General features: G+C 45.4%; 1 protein-coding gene and 1 long non-coding RNA gene across 2 annotated transcripts in view; one reads left to right on the top strand and one right to left on the bottom strand.

The window, feature by feature from the left end:
- Positions 1-233: 233 nt before the first annotated feature.
- LOC110488454 lies at positions 234-2,627 on the top strand. The gene is made up of 2 exons (XR_002468410.2): positions 234-854; positions 991-2,627. It is a non-coding gene; the product is annotated as an uncharacterized LOC110488454 (long non-coding RNA).
- Positions 2,628-2,755: 128 nt separating this feature from the next.
- atrip (ATR interacting protein) overlaps positions 2,756-21,613 on the bottom strand; it is a 46,437-nt gene continuing 27,579 nt past the window's right edge. The window contains exons 10-14 of the mRNA XM_036984286.1: positions 12,733-12,875; positions 11,676-11,767; positions 10,583-10,669; positions 8,859-9,138; positions 2,756-3,165 (exon numbers count right to left, since the gene is read on the bottom strand). Coding sequence (XP_036840181.1) covers positions 3,098-3,165; positions 8,859-9,138; positions 10,583-10,669; positions 11,676-11,767; positions 12,733-12,875 — 670 coding nt within the window. The 3' untranslated portion in view covers positions 2,756-3,097. The remainder of the gene's footprint in view (positions 3,166-8,858; positions 9,139-10,582; positions 10,670-11,675; positions 11,768-12,732; positions 12,876-21,613) is intronic.

Raw genomic sequence — 21,613 nt, forward strand, 5'->3', positions numbered from 1 at the left:
CATCACCCACTGACGCAGTTCTCCCTCCCATTCTCCATCACCCACTGACGCAGTTCTCCCTCCCATTCTCCATCACCCACTGACGCAGTTCTCCCTCCCATTCTCCATCACCCACTGACGCAGTTCTCCCTCCCATTCTCCATCACCCACTGACGCAGTTCTCCCTCCCATTCTCCATCACCCACTGACGCAGTTCTCCCTCCCATTCTCCATCACCCACTGACGCAGTTCTCCCTCCCATTCTCCATCACCCACTGACGCAGTTCTCCCTCCCATTCTCCATCACCCACTGACGCAGTTCTCCCTCCCATTCTCCATCACCCACTGACGCAGTTCTCCCTCCCATTCTCCATCACTGTCTGACGCAGTTCTCTCTTCCATTCTCCATCACCCACTGACGCAGTTCTCCCTCCCATTCTCCATCACTGTCTGACGCAGTTCTCTCTTCCATTCTCCATCACCCACTGACGCAGTTCTCCCTCCCATTCTCCATCACCCACTGTCTGACGCAGTTCTCCCTCCCATTCTCCATCACCCACTGTCTGAAGCAGTTCTCCCTCCCATTCTCCATCACCCACTGTCTGAAGCAGTTCTCTCTCCATCACCCACAGGTCTCCCTCCCTCCATCCATCCACTGTCTGAAGCAGTTCTCTCTCCCATTCTCCATCCACCCACTGTCTGAAGCAGTTCTCTCTCCATCACTGTCTGAAGCAGTTCTCTCTCCATCACTGTCTGACGCAGTTCTCTCTCATCACCCACAGTTCTCCATCCACCCACTGTCTGACGCAGTTCTCCCTCCCATTCTCCATCCATCCACCCACTGCCTGAAGCAGTTCTCTCCCCATCACCCACAGGTCTCCCTCCCTCCCATTCTCCATCCATCCACCCACTGCCTGAAGCAGTTCTCTCCCCATCTCCCACAGGTCTCCCTCCCTCCCATTCTCCATCCATCCACCCACTGTCTGAAGCAGTTCTCTCCATCGCCCACAGGTCTCCCTCCCGTTCCCCACCACCCCAAACATGTCCCATTCACTGAGCTTCTAGAGCTCACCTGGGAGAGAACTGAGCTGGCTTGCATCCCTAACAGCACCCTATTCTCTATGTAGTGCACTATCCTGGTCAAACGTAGTGCACTACATAGGGAATAGGGTGCTGTTTGGGATGAATCCTATACCTTGTTAGGGCCAGGTATATTATTATTACAGTCTAAAGGGAATCTTCATGTATTGCTGTGCCTCGGTCTTCATTGTGCAACCCCAAACTGTGGTTTAAAACATTTTGCACTGTAGTTGGACGGACGTAAAGTAGAATAATGTCTGAATCCTCATTCACACAATTATGAAATATACCTAGTTTAGTGGTAAAACGGATGTCCTGTCTCGTACAGAAACAGTTGTGCCTTTTTTATTTTTTTACCATAAATTCTTGGTCCAACCAAATTATATATATATATTTAAAAAAAATAAAACCATCAGTGTGTGTGGTTTTTAGACACCGCTTTAAAATGTCTATGCCCCCATGTAGGGCACTGCTTTTGTCCAGAGCCCAATGAACTCAAAAGTAGTGCCCCTATGTAGGGAATAGGGTGCCATTTTGGACTGTTAAACCTCCACAATATGCCTTGTTTTTTCTTTACTTATGCTGTGAGATCATTCTGTACCAAGCCTTGCAGGTGAACCAAGCTGAATGAAGCGCTACCAGCCTTTAAATTAAATGTAATGCTTTTTAATTTCTTTTTAATGTGATTGACCTGTTGATAATGTCCCTGTGTGCATCCCAAATGGCTCCCCATTCCCTATATAAAAGTGCACTACTTTTGAGGTCCTATGGTCAAAGGCAGTGCACTATTTTGGGAGCCAGCCCTGGTTTTCCACACTGTATCTGTGAAGTCGGGGTCTGGAAAGGTCAGTGTAGAAATATGCTGTGTAGAACATGCATGCGGTTGACATGTTTGGAGTGAAGAATCATGTCGGCTGCTATTGGTTGTATTTCTGTCTGCGTGCAGTATGCTGTTGCACTCTTATTTTTTTTACACGACCCTCGTCGTTAGAAAACCCTTGTTGCTCAGGGTTGTTTTGTCCGCGGCACACGTGTTTCTATCCTATGTCAGGGGTATTCAACTCTGACCCAACGAGGGACGGAGACTGCTGCTGGTTTTCTGTTCTACCTGATCATTAAATCGGACCCACCTGGTGTCCCCAGGTCTAAAAATCAGTCCCTGATTTTAGAGGGGAACACTGAAAACGCAGTGGAACTGGCTTTGAGGTCCAGAGTTGAGTTTGAGAGCCCCCACAGTGGATGTGTCATAATACCCATAAAACCTAGTCAAAACAGGGAAATGGTTCCAATCGTCCCCCCCCCCCCCCCCCATAGGGGATTTTGGAAACGTTTCGTGTAGGTTTACCCTGACATTCAGATGGGTATTATGATTCATGTTGTGACAGGATACCAGCCTTCGTCTGTTGTTCATGTGACTTCAGGTTGTGAGCACCTTCGTCAGCCATATCTGCTTTAGCGAGCTGCTTGTTCGAACTGAGTAAATGAAATGCTGTAGTTTTTAAAATGTTATCAGGAATAAAATGCTACTTTTTTTGCTACAATGACAAATAAATGTTGTTTTTTTTCAACTCTTGTATCATTATTTAGCCTGATCCCCAGATCTGTTGGTGCCTCCAGTATTTTCATTTTGATACATATGGAACAGACACTTTGTCAAGCCAAGCGTAACAAATGACACACTGAGTACAAATTACAATTGTCGTTTGCAACATTGATGTTATTTAATGGAATCAAATAAAAACTCACAAAGAGCTCAGTACAGTAATCACAAAATATTTTCACATTCCAATATCAAGAACAGTCAGACATTTGTCAGAAAAACCAACAAGATATTACCTGCGTCCCAATTAGGGCCCTTTTCTGGGCACTACTGTAGCACATTATATAGGGAAACTGGTCCCAGTACATAGCAGGGCTGGGGTCAATTCAGTTATCTTCCCCCTCCTAACCTAAACCATTAGTAGAGGGGAATTGCAAAAACTGACCCAAGATCAGCATCTAGGGGCAACTGAACACTAGTCCGGTGTAGGACAACAGGTCAGGAGCCAGTGTCCATATCTTCAGTATCCTCAGACTCAGGACGACAAATCTCATCCAAAGCCAATTCTAACAAAAAACAGAAAACACGAGTTTACACAGGACACATAAAAGGACCATTGCAAGGAAAGAGGAGATATTGAATGTATAACTGGCCGGGTACATGTGCAGTATCCACCCTCTATGACGGGGGGGGGGGTCAAACTTTTTGGACCAAGATGCAGTGTGGCCTGGAGTGTTTAAAAAAAAAAATTACTGAACAAAAATAAACGTAAGAATTTCAAAGAGTTACAGTTCATTTGAGGAAATCAGTCAATTTAAATAAAGTCATTAGGCCCTAATCTATGGATTTCACATGACTGGGAATACAGATATGCATCTGTTGGTCGCAGATACCTTTAACAAAAAGGTAAGGAGTGTGGATCAGAAAACCAGTCAGTATCTGATGTGATCAGAAAACCAGTCAGTATCTGGTGTGATCAGAAAACCAGTCAGTATCTGGTGTGATCAGAAAACCAGTCAGTATCATTTGCCTCATGCAGCTTGACACATCTCCATCTCCTTCACATAGAGTTGTTCAGGCTGTGGAATGTTGCCCCAGTCCTCTTCAATGGCTGTGTGAAGTTGCTGGATATTGGCGGGAACTGGAACACGCTGTCGTACACGTTGATCCAGAGCATCCCAAACATGCTCAAAGGGTGACATGTCTGGTGAGTATTTAGGCCATGGAAGAACTGGGACATTTTCAGCTTCCAGGAATTGTGGACAGATCCTTACGATATGGGGCCGTGCATTATCATGCTGAAACATGAGGTGACGGTGGTGGATGAATGGCACGACAATGGGCCTCAGGATTTGGTCACGGTATCTCTGCACATTCAAATTGCCATTGATAAAAAGCAATTCTGTTCGTTGTCCGGAGCTTATGCCTTCCCATACCATAACCATGGAGCACTCTGTTCACACCAGAACGCCATACATGTGTTTGTGCGGCCGGTTGGACGTACTGCAAAATTCTCGAAAATGTTGGAGGCGGCTTATGGTAGAGAAATTAACTTTTAATTATTTGACACTCGCAGTCAGCATGCCAATTGCACGCTCCCTCAACACTCGAGACATCTGTGGCATTGTGTTGTGTGAGAAAACGGCAAATTCTAGAGTGGCCTTTTATTGTCCCCAGCACAAGGTGCACCTGTGTCAAATCAAATTTGATTGCTCACATACACGTATTTAGCAGATGTTATTGCGGTGTAGCCAAAGGCTCCAACAGTGCAGTAGTATCAAACAATTGTCAACAATACAGACAAATCTAGAAGTAAAATGTAATTAAGAAATAGAAAAATATTAGGATGAGCAATGTCAGAGTGGCATTGACTAAAATACAGTAAATGCAGTATGGAAACATTGTTAAAGTGACTAGTGATTCCATGTTTATGTATATGGGGCAGCAGACTAAGGTGCAGGGTTGAGTAACTGGGTGAAGGCCGGCTAGTGATGGCTATTTAACAGTCTGAAGGCCTTGAGATAGAAGCTGTTTTTCCAGTCTCTCGGTCCCAGCTTTGATGCACCTGTACTGACCTCGCCTTCTGGATAGTAGCTGGGTGAACAGGCAGTGGCTCGGGTGGTTTGATGTCCTAGATGATCTTTTTGGCCTTCCTGTGACATCGGGTGCTGTAGGTGTCCTGGAGGGCAGGCACCTCTCTGGATAGGGTGGTGCGGTCTGACAACCAACGCATCACCGGGGGCACACTGCCTGCCCTCCAGGACACCTACACCACCTGGTGGCGGCACGTCAGGAAGTCCAAGACCCAGTTGTACAGGGTGGGGTCGAGACCCAGGGCCCCGAGCTTAATGATGAGCTTGGAGGGTACTATGGTGTTAAATGTTGAGCTATAGTCAATGAACAGCATTCTTACATAGGTATTCCTCTTGTCCAGATGGGATAGGGCAGTGCGCAGTGTGATTGCATCGTCTGTGGATCTATCGTGGCGGTATGGAGTTTTCAGTGGGTCTAGGGTGTCATTGACTGGTGATCCTTGACTAGTCTCTCAAAGCACTTCATAATGACAGAAGTGAGTGCTATGGGGCGATAGCCATGTATTTCAGTTACCTTTGCTTTCATTGGTACAGGAACAATGGTGGACATCTTGAAGCAAGTGGGGACAGCAGACTGAGATTTGGAGAGATTGAATATGTCTGTAAACACACCAGACAGCTGCTCTGCGGATGCTCTGAGGACGCGACTAGGGATGCCGTCTGGCCCGGCAGCCTTGTGAGGGTTAAAGCGTTTAAATGTCTTACTCACGTCGGCCCACAGCCTGGTAGCGGGCCACGTTGGTGGCACTGCGTTATCCTCAAAGCGGGCAAAGAAGGGGTTCAGCTTGTCCGGGAGCAAGACGTTGGTCTCCTCGACATGACTGGATTTCTATTTGTAATCTGTGATTGTCTGTAGTCCCTGCCACATACGTCTCGTGTCTGAGCCGTTGAATTGCGACTCCACTTTGTCTCTATACTGACGTTCTGCCTGTCTGATTGCCTTATGGAGGGAATAACTACACTGTTTGTATCTGACCATATTCCCAGTCACCTTGGCATGGTTAAATGCGGTGGTTTACGCTTTCAGTTTTGCGCGAATGCTGCCACACTGCCATCTATCCATGGTTTCTGGTTTGGGTAGGTTTTAATAGTCACCGTGGGAACAACATCCCCTATACACTTCCTGATGAACTCAGTCACCGTGTCCGTGTATATGTCAATGTTATCCCAGTCCGTGGGATCAAAACAATCTTGAAGCCTGGATTCCGATTGGTCAGACCAGCGTTGAATAGACCTTAGCGCAGGTACTTCCTGTTTGAGTTTTCTTTATTTGCATTGTGTACCCCCCCCCCCCCCCCCCCCCCCACCCCTCTTTTTACGTTGCTGCTGCTCTCTGTTCATCATATATGCATAGTCACTTTAACCAGATCTACATGTACATACTTCCTCAATCAGCCTGACTAACCGGTGTCTGTATGTAGCCTCGCTACTGTATATAGACTGTCTTTTTACTGTTGTTTTATTTCTTTACTTACCTATTGTTCACCTAATACCTTTTTTGCACTATTGGTTAGAGCCTGTAAGTAAGCATTTCACTGTAATGTCTGTTGTATTCGGTGCACGTGACAAATAAACTTTGATTTGAGTTGTCTATACGAAGGGAGGAGCAAAATGTAGTCGTGATCTAATTTGCCGAAGGGAGGGCGGAGGCAGGCCTTGTAGGCATCCCGGAAGAGGGAGTAGCAGCGGTCGAGAGTTTTTCCGGCACAAGTCCTTCAGTCAAAATGTTGGTGGAACTTCGGTAACGTTTTCCTCAGATTTGCATTGTTGAAATCTCCCGCTACAATAAATGTGGCCTCAGGACATGTGGCTTCCAGTTTGCACAAAGTCCAGTCAGTGTCGTATACGTCGACAGCCCTGAAAGAACTTCACTGGAAACCATATATCCTGAGGCTGCATTTATTGTAGCTGGGGATTTTAACAAAGCTCATTTGAGAACAAGGCTACCTAAATTCTACCAGCACATTGATGGTTGTACTCGCTTGAGCAAAACACTGGACCACTGCTACTCTAACTTCTGCGATGCATACAAGGCCCTCCCTCGCCCTCCCTTCGGCAAATCTGACCATGACTCCATCTTGTTGCTCCCCTCCTATAGGCAGAAACTAAAACAAGAAGCGCCCGTGCTTAGGTCTATCCAACGCTGGTCTGACCAATCAGATTCCACGCTTCAAGATTGCTTTGATCACGTGGACTGGGAGGTGGCCTCAGACATTAACATCGACGAATACGCTGACTCGGTGAGTGAGTTATTAGGAAGTGCATTGGAGATGATGTTGTAACCACCGTGACTATTAAAACCTTCCCTAGCCAGAAACCGTGGATTGATGGCAGCATTCGCGCAAAACTGAAAGCGCAAACCAGTGTGGCGTCAGGAAAATAACCTCTCACTCAACGTCAACAAAACAAAGGAAATGATTGTGGACCTCAAAAAACAGCAGAGGGAGCACCCCCCCCCATCCACATCGATGGGACAGTAGTGGAGAACATGGAAAAGTTTTAAGTTCCTCCAAATACACATCACGGACAAACTGAAATGGTCCACCCACACAGACAGCGTTGTGAAGAAGGCGCAACAGCGCCACTTCAACCTCAGGAGGCTGAAGAAATTTGGCTTGTCACTTATAGCCCTGAAACTTTTACAGATGCACAATCGAGAGCATCCTGTCGGGCTGAATCACCGCCTGGTATGGCAACTGCTCCGCCCACAACCGTAAGGCTCTCCAGAGGGTAGTGAGGTCTGCACAACGCATCACCGGGGACAAACTACCTGCCCTCCAGGACACCTACAGCTCCCGAGGTCACAGGAAGGCCAAAAAGATCATCAAACACGACAACAGCCACCCGAGCCACTGCCTGTTCACCCCTGCTATCATCCAGAAGGCGAAGTCAGTACAGGTGCATCAAAGCTGGGACCGAGAGACTGAAAAACAGCTTCTATCTCAAGGCCATCAGACTGTTAAACAGCCATCACTAACATAGAGAGGCTGCTGTCAACATACAGACTCAACTCTCTGGCCACTTTAATAAATGGACTTAATAAATGTATCACTAGTCACCTTAAATAATGCCACTTTAATGTCTACATATCCTACATTACTCATCTCATATGTATATACTGTACTCTATACCATATACTGCATCTTGGCTATCGCTCATCCATATATTTATATGTACATATTCTTATTCCATCCCCTTACATTGTGTGTATAAGGTAGTCGTTGTGAATTTGTTAGATTACTTGTTAGATATTACTGCACTGTCGGAACTAGAAGCACAAGCATTTCGCTACACTCGCATTAACATCTGCTAACCATGTGTATGTGACCATTAACATCTGCTAACCATGTGTATGTGACCATTAACATCTGCTAACCATGTGTATGTGACCATTAACATCTGCTAACCATGTGTATGTGACCATTAACATCTGCTAACCATGTGTATGTGACCATTAACATCTGCTAACCATGTGTATGTGACCATTAACATCTGCTAACCATGCGTATGTGACCATTAACATCTGCTAACCATGTGTATGTGACCATTAACATCTGCTAACCATGCGTATGTGACCATTAACATCTGCTAACCATGCGTATGTGACCATTAACATCTGCTAACCATGCGTATGTGACCATTAACATCTGCTAACCATGTGTATGTGACCATTAACATCTGCTAACCATGTGTATGTGACCAATAACATCTGCTAACCATGTGTATGTGACCATTAACATCTGCTAACCATGTGTATGTGACCAATGAAATGTGATTTGATGTAAGAAATAACACACAAAAAAAACTAAATACTGTAAAGTTGCTCTAGGATCTAGAATCAGAGCTGCTGTCTGTCTGTCGGCGCCATCTTTGATCATGCTGTTTAATCAGCTTCATGATATGCCACACCTGTCAGGTGGATGGATTATCTTGGCAAAGGATAAATGCTCACTAATTTATGCACAGAATTGTTGTTCGTATGGAAAATCCCTGGGATCTTTTTTATTCTTCAGCTCATGGGACCAACACTTTCCATTTTGCGTTTATATTTTTATCCAGCGTATATTTTATTTTACAAAAACCTATATAATTTTTTAAAAATTAAATTTAAAAAAAGATTTGTGGGGCGGATGTGGGCCGCGGGACATAGTTTGCCCACTACCTACCTTCACTCTCTGAGAGGTGGGGGATCCTCCTGAAGGTGTCTCTAATGGCAGGAATCATCTGGTCATACATGTGAAGGACAGGAAGACAGTGCTCTGAGAAGCTACTGTTGTTGAGGAAGAGCCAGTGGAGCAGCATCAGAGCCTCCCTTAGCAGATCAACCGCAGGAGAGGAGCACCACGCTGGGCTTTGGATCGTTGCCTCGCCCCCTGGGCTCCCCTCCACTCGGCCCCGGAGGTCCAGCCACTGCCTGTGGAGTAGCACCACTGTGGTCTTCACTACCTGCGCACAGAGACAGGCAGACAACCACTGTCAGGAGATGTTTAGAAATAACCAGGGTTCCTACTCTTAAGACACTTAAAAAGAAAAAAGTCCATGTCAACAGATAAGAATTTCCATGGACAGACACCAAAAGGCACTTTGGTTGACCAACTCTCCAAAGCTCTGACTATGGAATCAGAATGAATAAAATGGCGTCCCCATTTGCGTCATTATAGTGAGGTTCCAATGGCGTCCCCATTCGGGTCATTATAGTGAGAGGTTCCAATGGCGTTCCCATTCTGGTCATTACGGTGAGAGGTTCCAACAGCGTCCCCATTCGGGTCATTATAGTGAGGTTCTAATGGCGTCCCCATTCGGGTCATTACGGTGAGTGGTTCCAATGGCGTCCCCATTCAGGTCATTACGGTGAGAGGTTCCAATGGCGTCCCCATTCAGGTCATTACGGTGAGAGGTTCCAATGGTGTCCCCATTCAGGTTATTATGGCGAGAGGTTCCAATGGCGTCCCCATTCAGGTCGTTACGGTGAGAGGTTCCAATGGCGTCCCCATTCAGGTCATTACGGTGAGAGGTTCCAATGGCGTCCCCATTCAGGTCGTTATGGTGAGAGGTTCCAATGGCGTCCCCATTCAGGTCATTACGGTGAGAGGTTCCAATGGCGTCCCCATTCAGGTCATTACGGTGAGAGGTTCCAATGGCGTCCCCATTCAGGTCATTGCGGTGAGAGGTTCCAATGGCGTCCCCATTCAGGTCATTACGGCGAGAGGTTCCAATGGCGTCCCCATTCAGGTCGTTACGATGAGAGGTTCCAATGGCGTCCCCATTCAGGTCGTTATAGAGAGGTTCCAATGGCGTCCCCATTCAGGTCGTTACGGTGAGAGGTTCCAATGGCGTCCCCATTTGGGTCATTACGGTGAGAGGTTCCAACGGCGTCCCCATTCAGGTCATTACAGTGAGAGGTTCCAATGGCGTCCCCATTCAGGTCATTACGGTGAGAGGTTCCAATGGCGTCCCCATTCAGGTCATTACGGCGAGAGGTTCCAATGGCGTCCCCATTCAGGTCGTTACGATGAGAGGTTCCAATGGCATCCCCATTCAGGTCGTTATAGAGAGGTTCCAATGGCGTCCCCATTCAGGTCTTTACGGTGAGAGGTTCCAATGGCGTCCCCATTCGGGTCATTACGGTGAGAGGTTCCAACGGCGTCCCCATTCAGGTCATTACAGTGAGAGGTTCCAATGGCGTCCCCATTCAGGTCATTACGGTGAGAGGTTCCAACGGCGTCCCCATTCAGGTCATTATAGTGAGGTTCCAATGGCGTCCCCATTCAGGTCGTTACGGTGAGAGGTTCCAATGGCGTCCCCATTTGGGTCATTACGGTGAGAGGTTCCAACACCCCAAGCTATTCATTCTATTTCTATACCGCTGACAAACAGCTCTGCTTCTTACCTCACTGTGGCACTGACAGGACGACTCAACAAACACACTCCACGTGGAAGCCTTCCTATTGAACAGACTGGTCAGGAAACGCACCACCTGCCCATAGAGAACAGACAGACAGCATGCATAAACAGACAGACAGCATGCATAAACAGATATACAGCATGTATAAACAGACAGACAGCATGTATAAACAGACAGACAGAAAGCATGTATGTATAAACAGACAGACAGACAGTATGTATGTATGTATAAACAGACAGACAGACAGCATGTATAAACAGACAGACAGCATGTATAAACAAACAGACAGCATGAAAAGCAGACAGACAGCATGTATAAACAGACAGACAGCATGTATAAACAAACAGACAGCATGTATAAACAGACAGACAGCATGTATAGACAGACAGCATGTATAAACAGACAGACAGAATGTATAAACAGACAGACAGCATGTATAAACAGACAGACAGCATGTATAAACAGACAGACAGCATGTATAAACAAACAGACAGCATGTATAAACAGACAGACAGCATGTATAGACAGACAGCATGTATAGACAGACAGCATGTATAGACAGACAGCATGTATAGACAGACAGCATGTATAAACAGACAGCATGTATAAACAGACAGACAGAATGTATAAACAGACAGACAGAATGTATAAACAGACAGACAGCATGTATAAACAGACAGACAGCATGTATAAACAGACAGACAGAATGTATAAACAGACAAACAGACAGCATGAAAAACAGACAGACAGCATGTATAAACAGACAGACAGCATGTATAAACAGACAGACAGCATGTATAAACAGACAGACAGCATGTATAAACAGACAGACAGCATGTATAAACAGACAGCATGAAAAACAGACAGACAGACAGCATGTATAAACAGACAGACAGCATGTATAAACAGACAGACAACATGTATAAACAGACAGACAGCATGCATAAACAGACAGACAGACAGCATGTATAAACAGAAACATGTTTTCTATCAGATCAGAGATATCAGAGCCTCCCCCCAGTAGTTATGATGTTGTTCTGTTTTCAACAACAGCTGATCTGAGGTGAAGCAACGTTACCTCCACCTCCAGCTGTGACCAGTGAGAGTCTGTGACGGTCTTGTCAGGTCTGGAGGTGATGTACTGGAAAACCTTCAGTAACGGACACCAGTCTGGAGGGACGACAATATCATCACCACCACATACAGAGTAATACACATGTACTAAAACATGCCTTACATCTTCAATTGATTGTTCACTTATTCCAGCTCTGAAAACGTTGGTAAAGTACATAACGTCATATAATCAATGAATGTGAAGGAGACCCAGTCATGACAGAGGAGGCCCCTTAGTTATCTGTATGACAGCAGAGGAGGCCCCCTAGTTACCTGTATGACAGCAGAGGAGGCCCCCTAGTTACCTGTATGACAGCAGAGGAGGCCCCCTAGTTACCTGTACGACAGCAGAGGAGGCCCCCTAGTTACCTGTATGACAGCAGAAGAGGCCCCCTAGTTATCTGTACGGCAGCAGAGGAGGCCCCCTAGTTACCTGTACGACAGCAGAGGAGGCCCCCTAGTTACCTGTACAACAGCAGAGGAGGCCCCCTAGTTACCTGTATGACAGCAGAGGAGGCCCCCTAGTTACCTGTACAACAGCATAGGAGGCCCCTTAGTTACCTGTATGACAGCAGAGGAGGCCCCTTAGTTACCTATATGACAGCAGAGGAGGCCCCTTAGTTACCTGTACAACAGCAGAGGAGGCCCCTTAGTTACCTGTATGACAGCAGAGGAGGCCCCCTAGTTACCTGTACGACAGCAGAGGAGGCCCCCTAGTTACCTGTATGACAGCAGAGGAGGCCCCTTAGTTACCTGTATGACAGCAGAGGAGGCCCCTTAGTTACGTGTATGACAGCAGGGGCCGCGCCCCTTAGTTACAGAGGAGGCCCCTTAGTTAACTGTATGACAGCAGAGGAGGCTCCTTAGTTACCTGTACGACAGCAGAGGAGGCCCCCTAGTTACCTGTACGACAGCAGAGGAGGCCCTTTAGTTGCCTGTATGACAGCAGAGGAGGCCCCCTAGTTACATGTATGACAGCCGAGGCCGCGCCCCTTAGTTACAGAGGAGGCCCCCGTAGTTACCTGTATGGCAGCAGATTCTAAAAGCTAGCTCATCGCTGTGGGCCAGGCCAGCTAGTAGGGAGACCGACAGAGACAGGGTCTGGTAGGACGAGTCTAGAGACAGGCAGCGAGACAGAGCCGGACTGGACACAACACACTGGAACCTGCAAGGAGGCAATACGATACATGACATAAGTAAACATAGTAGGCTCGTGGCCAATCCTCAAAAAAGGGCTTTAGTATTTGAGCTACCCCGTGGTACAACGAAACACAACCGCGTTGTTCCACATCTCTAATGTCTCTCATTTAATACATGGATTGTTGTGGACATTTCTTTTTTTACTACAAAAATTGGTAAATTGATAGATATTGAGACACGCCCCCTAAACTCAAAACATGAGTGGAGAGTTTTAAAGTTCCTCGGCGAACACGTCACAGACAAACTGAAATGGTCCACCCACACAGACGGTGTGGTGAAGAAGGTGCAACAGCTGCACTGTCGGAACTAGAAGCACAAGCATTTTGCTACACTCGCAATAACATCTGCTAACCATGTGTATGTGACCAATAACATCTGCTAACCATGTGTATGTGACCAATAACATCTGCTAACCATGTGTATGTGACCAATAACATCTGCTAACCATGTGTATGTGACCAATAACATCTGCTAACCACGTGTATGTGACCAATAACATCTGCTAACCACGTGTATGTGACCAATAACATCTGCTAACCATGTGTATGTGACCAATAACATCTGCTAACCATGTGTATGTGACCAATAACATCTGCTAACCATGTGTATATGACCAATAACATCTGCTAACCATGTGTATGTGACCAATAACATCTGCTAACCATGTGTATGTGACCAATAACATCTGCTAACCATGTGTATGTGACCAATAACATCTGTTAACCATGTGTATGTGACCAATAACATCTGCTAACCATGTGTATGTGACCAATAACATCTGCTAACCATGTGACCAATAACATCTGCTAACCATGTGTATGTGACCAATACAATTTGCTAACCATGTGTATGTGACCAAAAACATCTGCTAACCATGTGTATGTGACCAATAAAATTTGATTTGACATGCAAAATAATGCCTGGTTGGATGAGGAGTGGGCCACATAAGCTCAATATAGAACCCAATATTACAAGATCTGATAAACAGCAAAAATGTTGAGTAGAAGTAGTCAATTGTCTACGCCAAACAAACAGACAGCATGAGGATATATATATCTTACTGCATCTAGTTAATATTGACCTGTAAACACAGAGATGCAATAGGAGGAAATATTAACTATGGAGATTTATGATAAACGTAAGCTTGACTTTTTTGGTAGCTGATTAACAGGCAACTTTCCAAGTCCAATTTTTACTTTATTCCCTGCTATATTTTAAATTTTTTACGCATTTTATGATGTGGCTATTAATCTAAAAATCATCTCCAAGAAAAACAAGTGGGCTGAGACAGTGAAAACTATCGATTATTTTCAGTCAAATGTTTCTCTGTCGATTTTACATGTTCAACCTCTTGCAATTACGTTAGGGTGCGCCCCTAAGACTCGACTCCAAATCAGAGAAGGCAGGTGGGAGGAGCTATAGGAGGACAGGTTCATTCTGTTGGTTGGAATGAAACCGATGGAAGGGTATCAAACACAAACATTCTGTATGGAACACACGTTTGACTCCTTTCCATTGATTCCATTCCAGCCATTACAATGAACCCGTCCTCCTGTAGGTCCTCCCACCAGCATCCTCTGCTCTAAATCCCATTATGGCATCCAAAATCCAATATGGCTGCCAAAATACCATTAAAGGGTGTATTCTTTGTTGTTGTTTCAGACATTATTTGCTCAGAAGATTTCTTGTATTATTACCGACAGCAGGAAAGAACGTTTGGATAATAGATTGGCGGTCACCAGAAATCCTTTGTTTGAACTTCCAGCTCTTTTCATCCTGAGGGGCTGCATCAAAACGTCGGAGAAGAGGTAGAAGGAGTTGGCCCAAGTCACTCAGGCGGCGTGCATACCATCCACCCCTTCAGAGAATTATTACCCGATAACGTTTAGTCCCTGGACAATAAAGTAGACGAGCTCAGGGCGAGGATCTCCTTCCAGAGTGACATCAGGGACTGTAAACATACTCCGTTGTAGGGAATCATGGCTCTCTCCGGATATAGTGCCATTCAGCCAGCAGGGTTCTCCATCCATCGCGCAAGACAGTAAGAAAGAACTCTCTGGGAAAAAGGAAGCGGAGGGGTTTGTTTCATGATTAACTACTCATGGTGTAATTGTGATAATGTACACAAACCCAAGTCCCTTTGTTCTCCCGATCTGGAATACCTCACCGTGAAATGCCAACCGCATTACCTCTCAAGATCATTTTCATCGGTCATCGTCACTGCCGTGTATATTTCCCCCCCAAGAAGACACCACGACGGCTCTCAAGGAACTCCACTGGACTATGTGCAAACAGGAAGTCGCATATCCCGATGCCGCATTTATTGTAACTGGGGACTTCAATAAAAATACATCTGAGGAAAATGCTACCGAAACTCTATCAACACATCTCCTGTGATGGATAGATGCGCAACACGGACTCTGGAACATTGCTACACTCCCATCTGGGACGGCCGCAAGGCCCTGTCCCGCCCTCCCTTCCAGCAAATCAGATCACACCTCCATTCTGCTCCTCCCGTGGTAAGGACTGTTCCAACATTGTTCTGACCAATCGGAATCTATGTTTTGATCACGCGAACTGGGAAACGTTCGGGTCACCTCTGAGAATAGTATAGATGTATACACCAAGGAAGTGACTGGGTTCATCAGGAAGTGCATAGAGGATGTTGTTCTCACTGTGACGTTTCGAACGTAATTCAGCGGCTCAGACACGACACGCATGTGGCAGGGACTCCAGACAATCACGGGAAAACCAGCCACGTCGTGGACACCCCGACGCCTCGCTCCCAGGCAAGAAAAACCCCTTCTTTGCCTGCTTCAAGGAAAACATTGAGCCGCTGACGTGGACCCCCCCAATGCTCACAAGGATTGTGTGCTCTCATTCTCCGTGGTTGATGTGGGTAAGTCATTTAAGCGTGTTAACCCTCGCAAGGCTGCTGGCCCAGAATGGCATCCCAAGCCTCATACTCAGAGGATGCACAGACCAGCATGCTGGAGTGTTTACAGACGTTTTCAATCTCTCCCTATTCAGTCTGTTGTATCCACTTGGTTCAAGATGTTCAAGATCATTGTTCCTGTACCCAAGAAAGTAAAGGTAACTGAACTAAATGACTTTCAGCCATTCAGCATTCATTTCTGTCATCCTGAAGTGCTTTGAGAATCTAGTTAAGAATCATATCACCTCCACCTTACCCGACACCCTAGACTCATTACAATTTGTATACCGCCCCAACAGATCCACGGACGACGCAATTGCCACACTGCCCTTTCCCACCTGGACAAGAGAAATACCTATGTTACCTACCTCATTGACAACAGCTCAGCCTTAGTACACTCCAAGCTGATCATTAAGCTCGGGGCCCTGGGTCTGAACTAGTGGTCGACCAATTAATCGGCGTCGTGACAATCGGTCATCGGCCTTTTTGGACGCCGCTTATGGCTGATTACATTGCAATCCACAGGAAACTGAGTGGCAGGCTGACCACCTGTTACGCGAGTGCAGCGTCGAAAAGGACCTTGTGGATGCAAGGAGCCGAGGTAAGTTGTTAGCTAGCATTAAACTTATCTTATAAAAAAACATTACATCTTGACATAATCACTAGTTAACTACACATGGCTGATGATATTACTAGGTTAACTTCTTATGGCTGGGGAGCTTGGATGAATAAGTTGCCCAAAGTAAACAGCCTCCTCCTCAGTTGCTAATATATGCATATTATTATTAGTATTGGATAGAAAACACTCTAAAGTTTCCAAAACTGTCAAAAGATTGTCTGTGAGTATAACAGAACTGATATTGCAGGCGAAACCCTGAGGAAAATCAAACCAGGAAGTGGCTTCTATTTTGAAAACTCCATGTTCCATAGCCTGCCTTTGCTCCATTTAAAAGGGATATCAACCAGATTCCTTTCCTATCGCTTCCTCAATGTGTCAACAGTCTTTAGACATAGTTTCAGGCTTTTATTTTGAAAAATGAGCGAGAAAGATCACATCGCGTCATTGTATGGCCGGGTGCCAGCAGCGTTTTGTATGTGCAACAGAGTTTGGGCAGCCATTGCCTTTCCCTCTCCTACTGATATAGTATCAATTATATATTTTAAAAACAACCTGAGGATTGATTATAAAAAACATTTGACATGTTTCTGTGGACATTACGGATACTATTTGGAATTCTGCGGTGTCGTGACCGCTCTTTCCTGTGGATTTCTGAACATAACGCACACAACAAACGGAGGTATTTTGGATATAAAAATAATCTTTATGGAACAAAAGGAACATTTGTTGTCTAACTGGGAGTCTCGTGAGTGAAAACATCCGAAGATCATCAAAGGTAAACGATTAATTTGATTGCTTTTCTGATTTTCGTGACCAAGCTACCTGATGCTAGGTGTACATAATGTCTTGTCGAGCGATCGATAAACTTCCACAAACGCTTGGATTGCTTTCGCTGTAAAGCATATTTTCAAAAACTGTCACGAGAGGTGGATTAACAAAAGGCTAAACTGTGTTTTGCTATATTGGTCTTGTGATTTCATGAATATAAATATTTTTAGTAATGGATTGCAGCCATAAGAAGTTAACTGGCTTGTCCTGCGTTGCATATAATCAAAGTGGTGCCTGTTAATTTATCATCGAATCACAGCCTATTTCAACTTCGCCAAACAGGGGATGATTTAACAAAAGTGCATTTGTGAAAAAAATCACAATCGTTGCTCAAATGTACTTAACCATAAACATCAATGCCTTTCTTAAAATCAATAAACAGAAGTATATATATTTTTTTAAAACCTGCATATTTAATTCATGTCAGCAGGCAATATTAACTAGGGACATTGTGTCACTTCTCGTGTTCAGGGTATATGCAACAGTTTGGGCCGCATGGCTCGTTGCGAACTGTGAACTAATTTGCCAGAATTGTACATAATTATGACATAACATTGAAGGTTGTGCAATGTAACAGCAATATTTAGACTTAGGGATGCCACCCGTTCGATAAAATACGGAACAGAAAGAATAAACTTTTAGTTTTCAAAATGACAGTTTCCGGATTTGGCCATACTAATGACCTAAGGCTCTTATTTCTTAGTATTTGCTACCAATTAATATTTGGTAGCATTGCCTTTAAATTGTTTAACTTGGGTCAAACGTTTCGGGTAGTCTTCCACAAGCTTCCCACAATAAGTTGGGTGAATTTTGGCCTACCTGGTTAAATAAAGGTGAAATAAAACATAAATAAATGGGTCTCGTTGGTATGCAAGCTGCATCTGCTGAGTGCCAGCACCCAACTGTTGTAGAAACGGAAACTGATCACCACACAGACCCAATACCCTCCCAGCCATACAGGAAGTATACTGCTCTTGTTGCTGTAGCTTGCCCAGAACTACAACCACTACTGTTATCTGTGTAACCTGGTCAGGTCCCAGAACTGCAAACACTACTGGCTACTCTGTCTCCTCATCCTGTTAGGACACACTCATGTCCTGGTCACCTCAGAGACCTTGTCCACTTAGTTTCAGTGGGTGAAAGAGGGGGCATGTCATAGTTGTCCATAAACGCTGCCAGAGAGTGGCTGGCTGTTGTGTTACAGGTCGTTTTCCTGTACCTTGGTTACTCTACTATGTGCTTTGTGTTGTGAACAACATGAACAGCTAGTTCGCTTCGTCTACTTCAAAACACAACAGAGGCACGGCAGTGCCACTCCTAGTCCTAGTTATATCAAGAGACGTATTAAAATCCTTTTAAAGACTAAATAGTAAATAAACCAGGACAATTTATATATGTAAAAGCAAATGTGTCTTAGTGTAATTATGTTGTCCATATTTGATTCAGAATGAAATTGATTTACACTAAAACAGTTTTCATATATTTCTGGGGGAAAAAATGCCTCATCTACAAAAAAAAAAATCATAATTACAGGTGATTTTGACTTCCATCAAATGGTATTATGGCAGCCATATTGGATTTGAGGTAAGACATCCAGGGTGGCCCCAAAGATCATCTGTGGTGGCCCCAAATATCATCCGTGGTGGCCCAAAATATCATCCGTGGTGGCCCCAAATATCATCCGTGGTGGCCCCTAATATCATCCGTGGTGGCCCCAAATATCATCCGTGGTGGCCCCAAAGATCATCTGTGGTGGCCCCAAATATCATCCGTGGTGGCCCCTAATATCATCCGTGGTGGCCCCAAATATCATCTGTGGTGGCCCCAAATATCATCCGTGGTGGACCCTAATATCATCCGTGGTGGCCCCTAATATCATCCGTGGTGGCCCCTAATATCATCCGTGGTGGCCCCTAATATCATCCGTGGTGGCCCCAAATATCATCTGTGGTGGCCCCAAAGATCATCCGTGGTGGCCCAAAATATCATCCGTGGTGGCCCCAAATATCATCCGTGGTGGCCCCAAATATCATCCGTGGTGGCCCCAAATATCATCCGTGGTGGCCCCTAATATCATCCGTGGTGGCCCCAAATATCATCTGTGGTGGCCCCAAATATCATCCGTGTTGGACCCTAATATCATCCGTGGTGGCCCCTAATATCATCCGTGGTGGCCCCTAATATCATCCGTGGTGGCCCAAAATATCATCCGTGGTGGCCCAAAATATCATCCGTGGTGGCCCCAAATATCATCCGTGGTGGCCCCTAATATCACCTGTGGTGGCCCCAAAGATCATCTGTGGTGGCCCCAAAGATCACCTGTGGTGGCCCCAAATATCATCCGTGGTGGCCCCAAATATCATCCGTGGTGGCCCCAAATAGCATCCGTGGTGGCCCCAAATATCATCCGTGGTGGCCCCAAATATCATCCGTGGTGGCCCCAAATATCATCCGTGGTGGCCCCAAATATCATCCGTGGTGGCCCCAAATATCATCCGTGGTGGCCCCAAATATCATCCGTGGTGGCCCCAAATATCATCCGTGGTGGCCCCAAATATCATCCGTGGTGGCCCCAAATATCATCTGTGGTGGTGTATGCATTGTTGTCCGGCAGGACCATTACAGCATGAATGAGAGCATGTGACTTGGAAAGTTGTCTATTAATCCGCTACCAAAATATGAATAGATGACATTTCCACCTATTGGATTTATATTTCCTAGATGCATTACGATATTCTCATGCTGTTTGTTTGAGTAGCGCAGGCAACGGACTAGTTTTATTCAAATTTGAACAATATCAGATCTTGCAATATTGCTTTTTTTTTTATTTATTTCACCTTTATTTAACCAGGTAGGCCAGTTGAGAACAAGTTTTCATTTACAACTGCGACCTGGCCAAGATAAAGCAAAGCAGTGCGACAAATACAACAACTCAGAGTTACACATGGAATAAACAAACGTACAGTCAACAACACAATAGAAAAGTCTATCTACAGTGTGTGCAAATGAGGTAAGATTAGGGAGGTAAGGAAATAAATAGGCCATAGTGGTGAAGTAATTACAATATAGCAATTAAACACTGGAATGATAGATGAGCAGAAGATGAATGTGCAAGTAGAGATACTGGGGTGCAAAGGAGCAAGATAAATAAATACAATATGGGGATGAGGTAGATAGATAGGCTATTTACAGGTGCAGTGATCTGTGAGCTGCTCTGACAGCTGATACATAAAGTTAGTGAGGGAGATATACGTCTCCGGCTTCAGCGATTTTTGCATTTCATTCCAGTCACTGGCAGCAGAGAACTGGAAGGAAAGGCGGCCAAAGGAGGAATTGGCTTTGGGGGTAACCAGTGAAATATACCTGCTGGAGCATGTGCTACAGGTGGGTGCTGCTATGGTGACCAGTGAGCTGAGATACCTACCTACCTAGCAAAGACTTATAGATAACCTGGAGCCAGTGGGGTTGGCGACAAATATGAAGAGAGGACCAGCCAACGAGAGCATACAGGTCACAGTGGTGGGTAGTATATGGGGCTTGGTGACAAAACAGATGGCACTGTGACAGACTGCATCCAGTTTGCTGAGTAGAGTGTTGGAGGCTATTTTGTAAATGACATCGCCAAAGTCAAGGATCGGTAGGATAGTCAGTTTTACGAGTTTTACGTTCGTGGCCCAGCCCTCATCCAGCCAGGCATTATTCTGCATTTTGAGTTTAGGGGGGGGGGGGGGTTACAATATCTATACATTTAACCACTTTAGAAACCCAATTTTGTGTTAACCAATTGCTAGTTACAGTCTTGTCTCATCGCTGCAACTCCCGTACGGACTCGGAGCCATGCTTCTTGATACAATGCCCGTTTAACTCGGAAGCCAGCCGCACCAATGTGTCGGAGGAAACACCGTACACCTGGTGACCATGTCAGCTTGCACTGCGCACGGCCAGCCACAGGAGTCGCTAGTGCGCGATGGGACAAGGACATCCCTGCCGGCCAAACCCTCCCCTAACCCTCCCCATGGGTCTCCCGGTCGCGGCCGGCTGTGACAGAGCCTGACCTGACTAGACAACACAGGAACCTGTAGCCAGGAGACGTCATTACATATCAGATCAAGGTAGGAAATTCCCGTTCACTTCCTTCCTTCACTCATACCATAAAATAAAACTCACAGACTTGGAAACATTTAAATGATTTGAAGATTGAACAATCATTTGACAATAAATCAAAGCTCTCAAAACTAAAAGAGAGCAGTCTTACTTGCTTATATAAGAAGATTAACTAAACTAGACAGTCAATGTCCTTTATTTTCTGCATTAAAGAGAA

The sequence above is a fragment of the Oncorhynchus mykiss genome, chromosome 7 (assembly GCF_013265735.2).
Source record: "Oncorhynchus mykiss isolate Arlee chromosome 7, USDA_OmykA_1.1, whole genome shotgun sequence".
In the NCBI taxonomy this organism is placed as follows: Eukaryota; Metazoa; Chordata; class Actinopteri; order Salmoniformes; family Salmonidae; genus Oncorhynchus; species Oncorhynchus mykiss.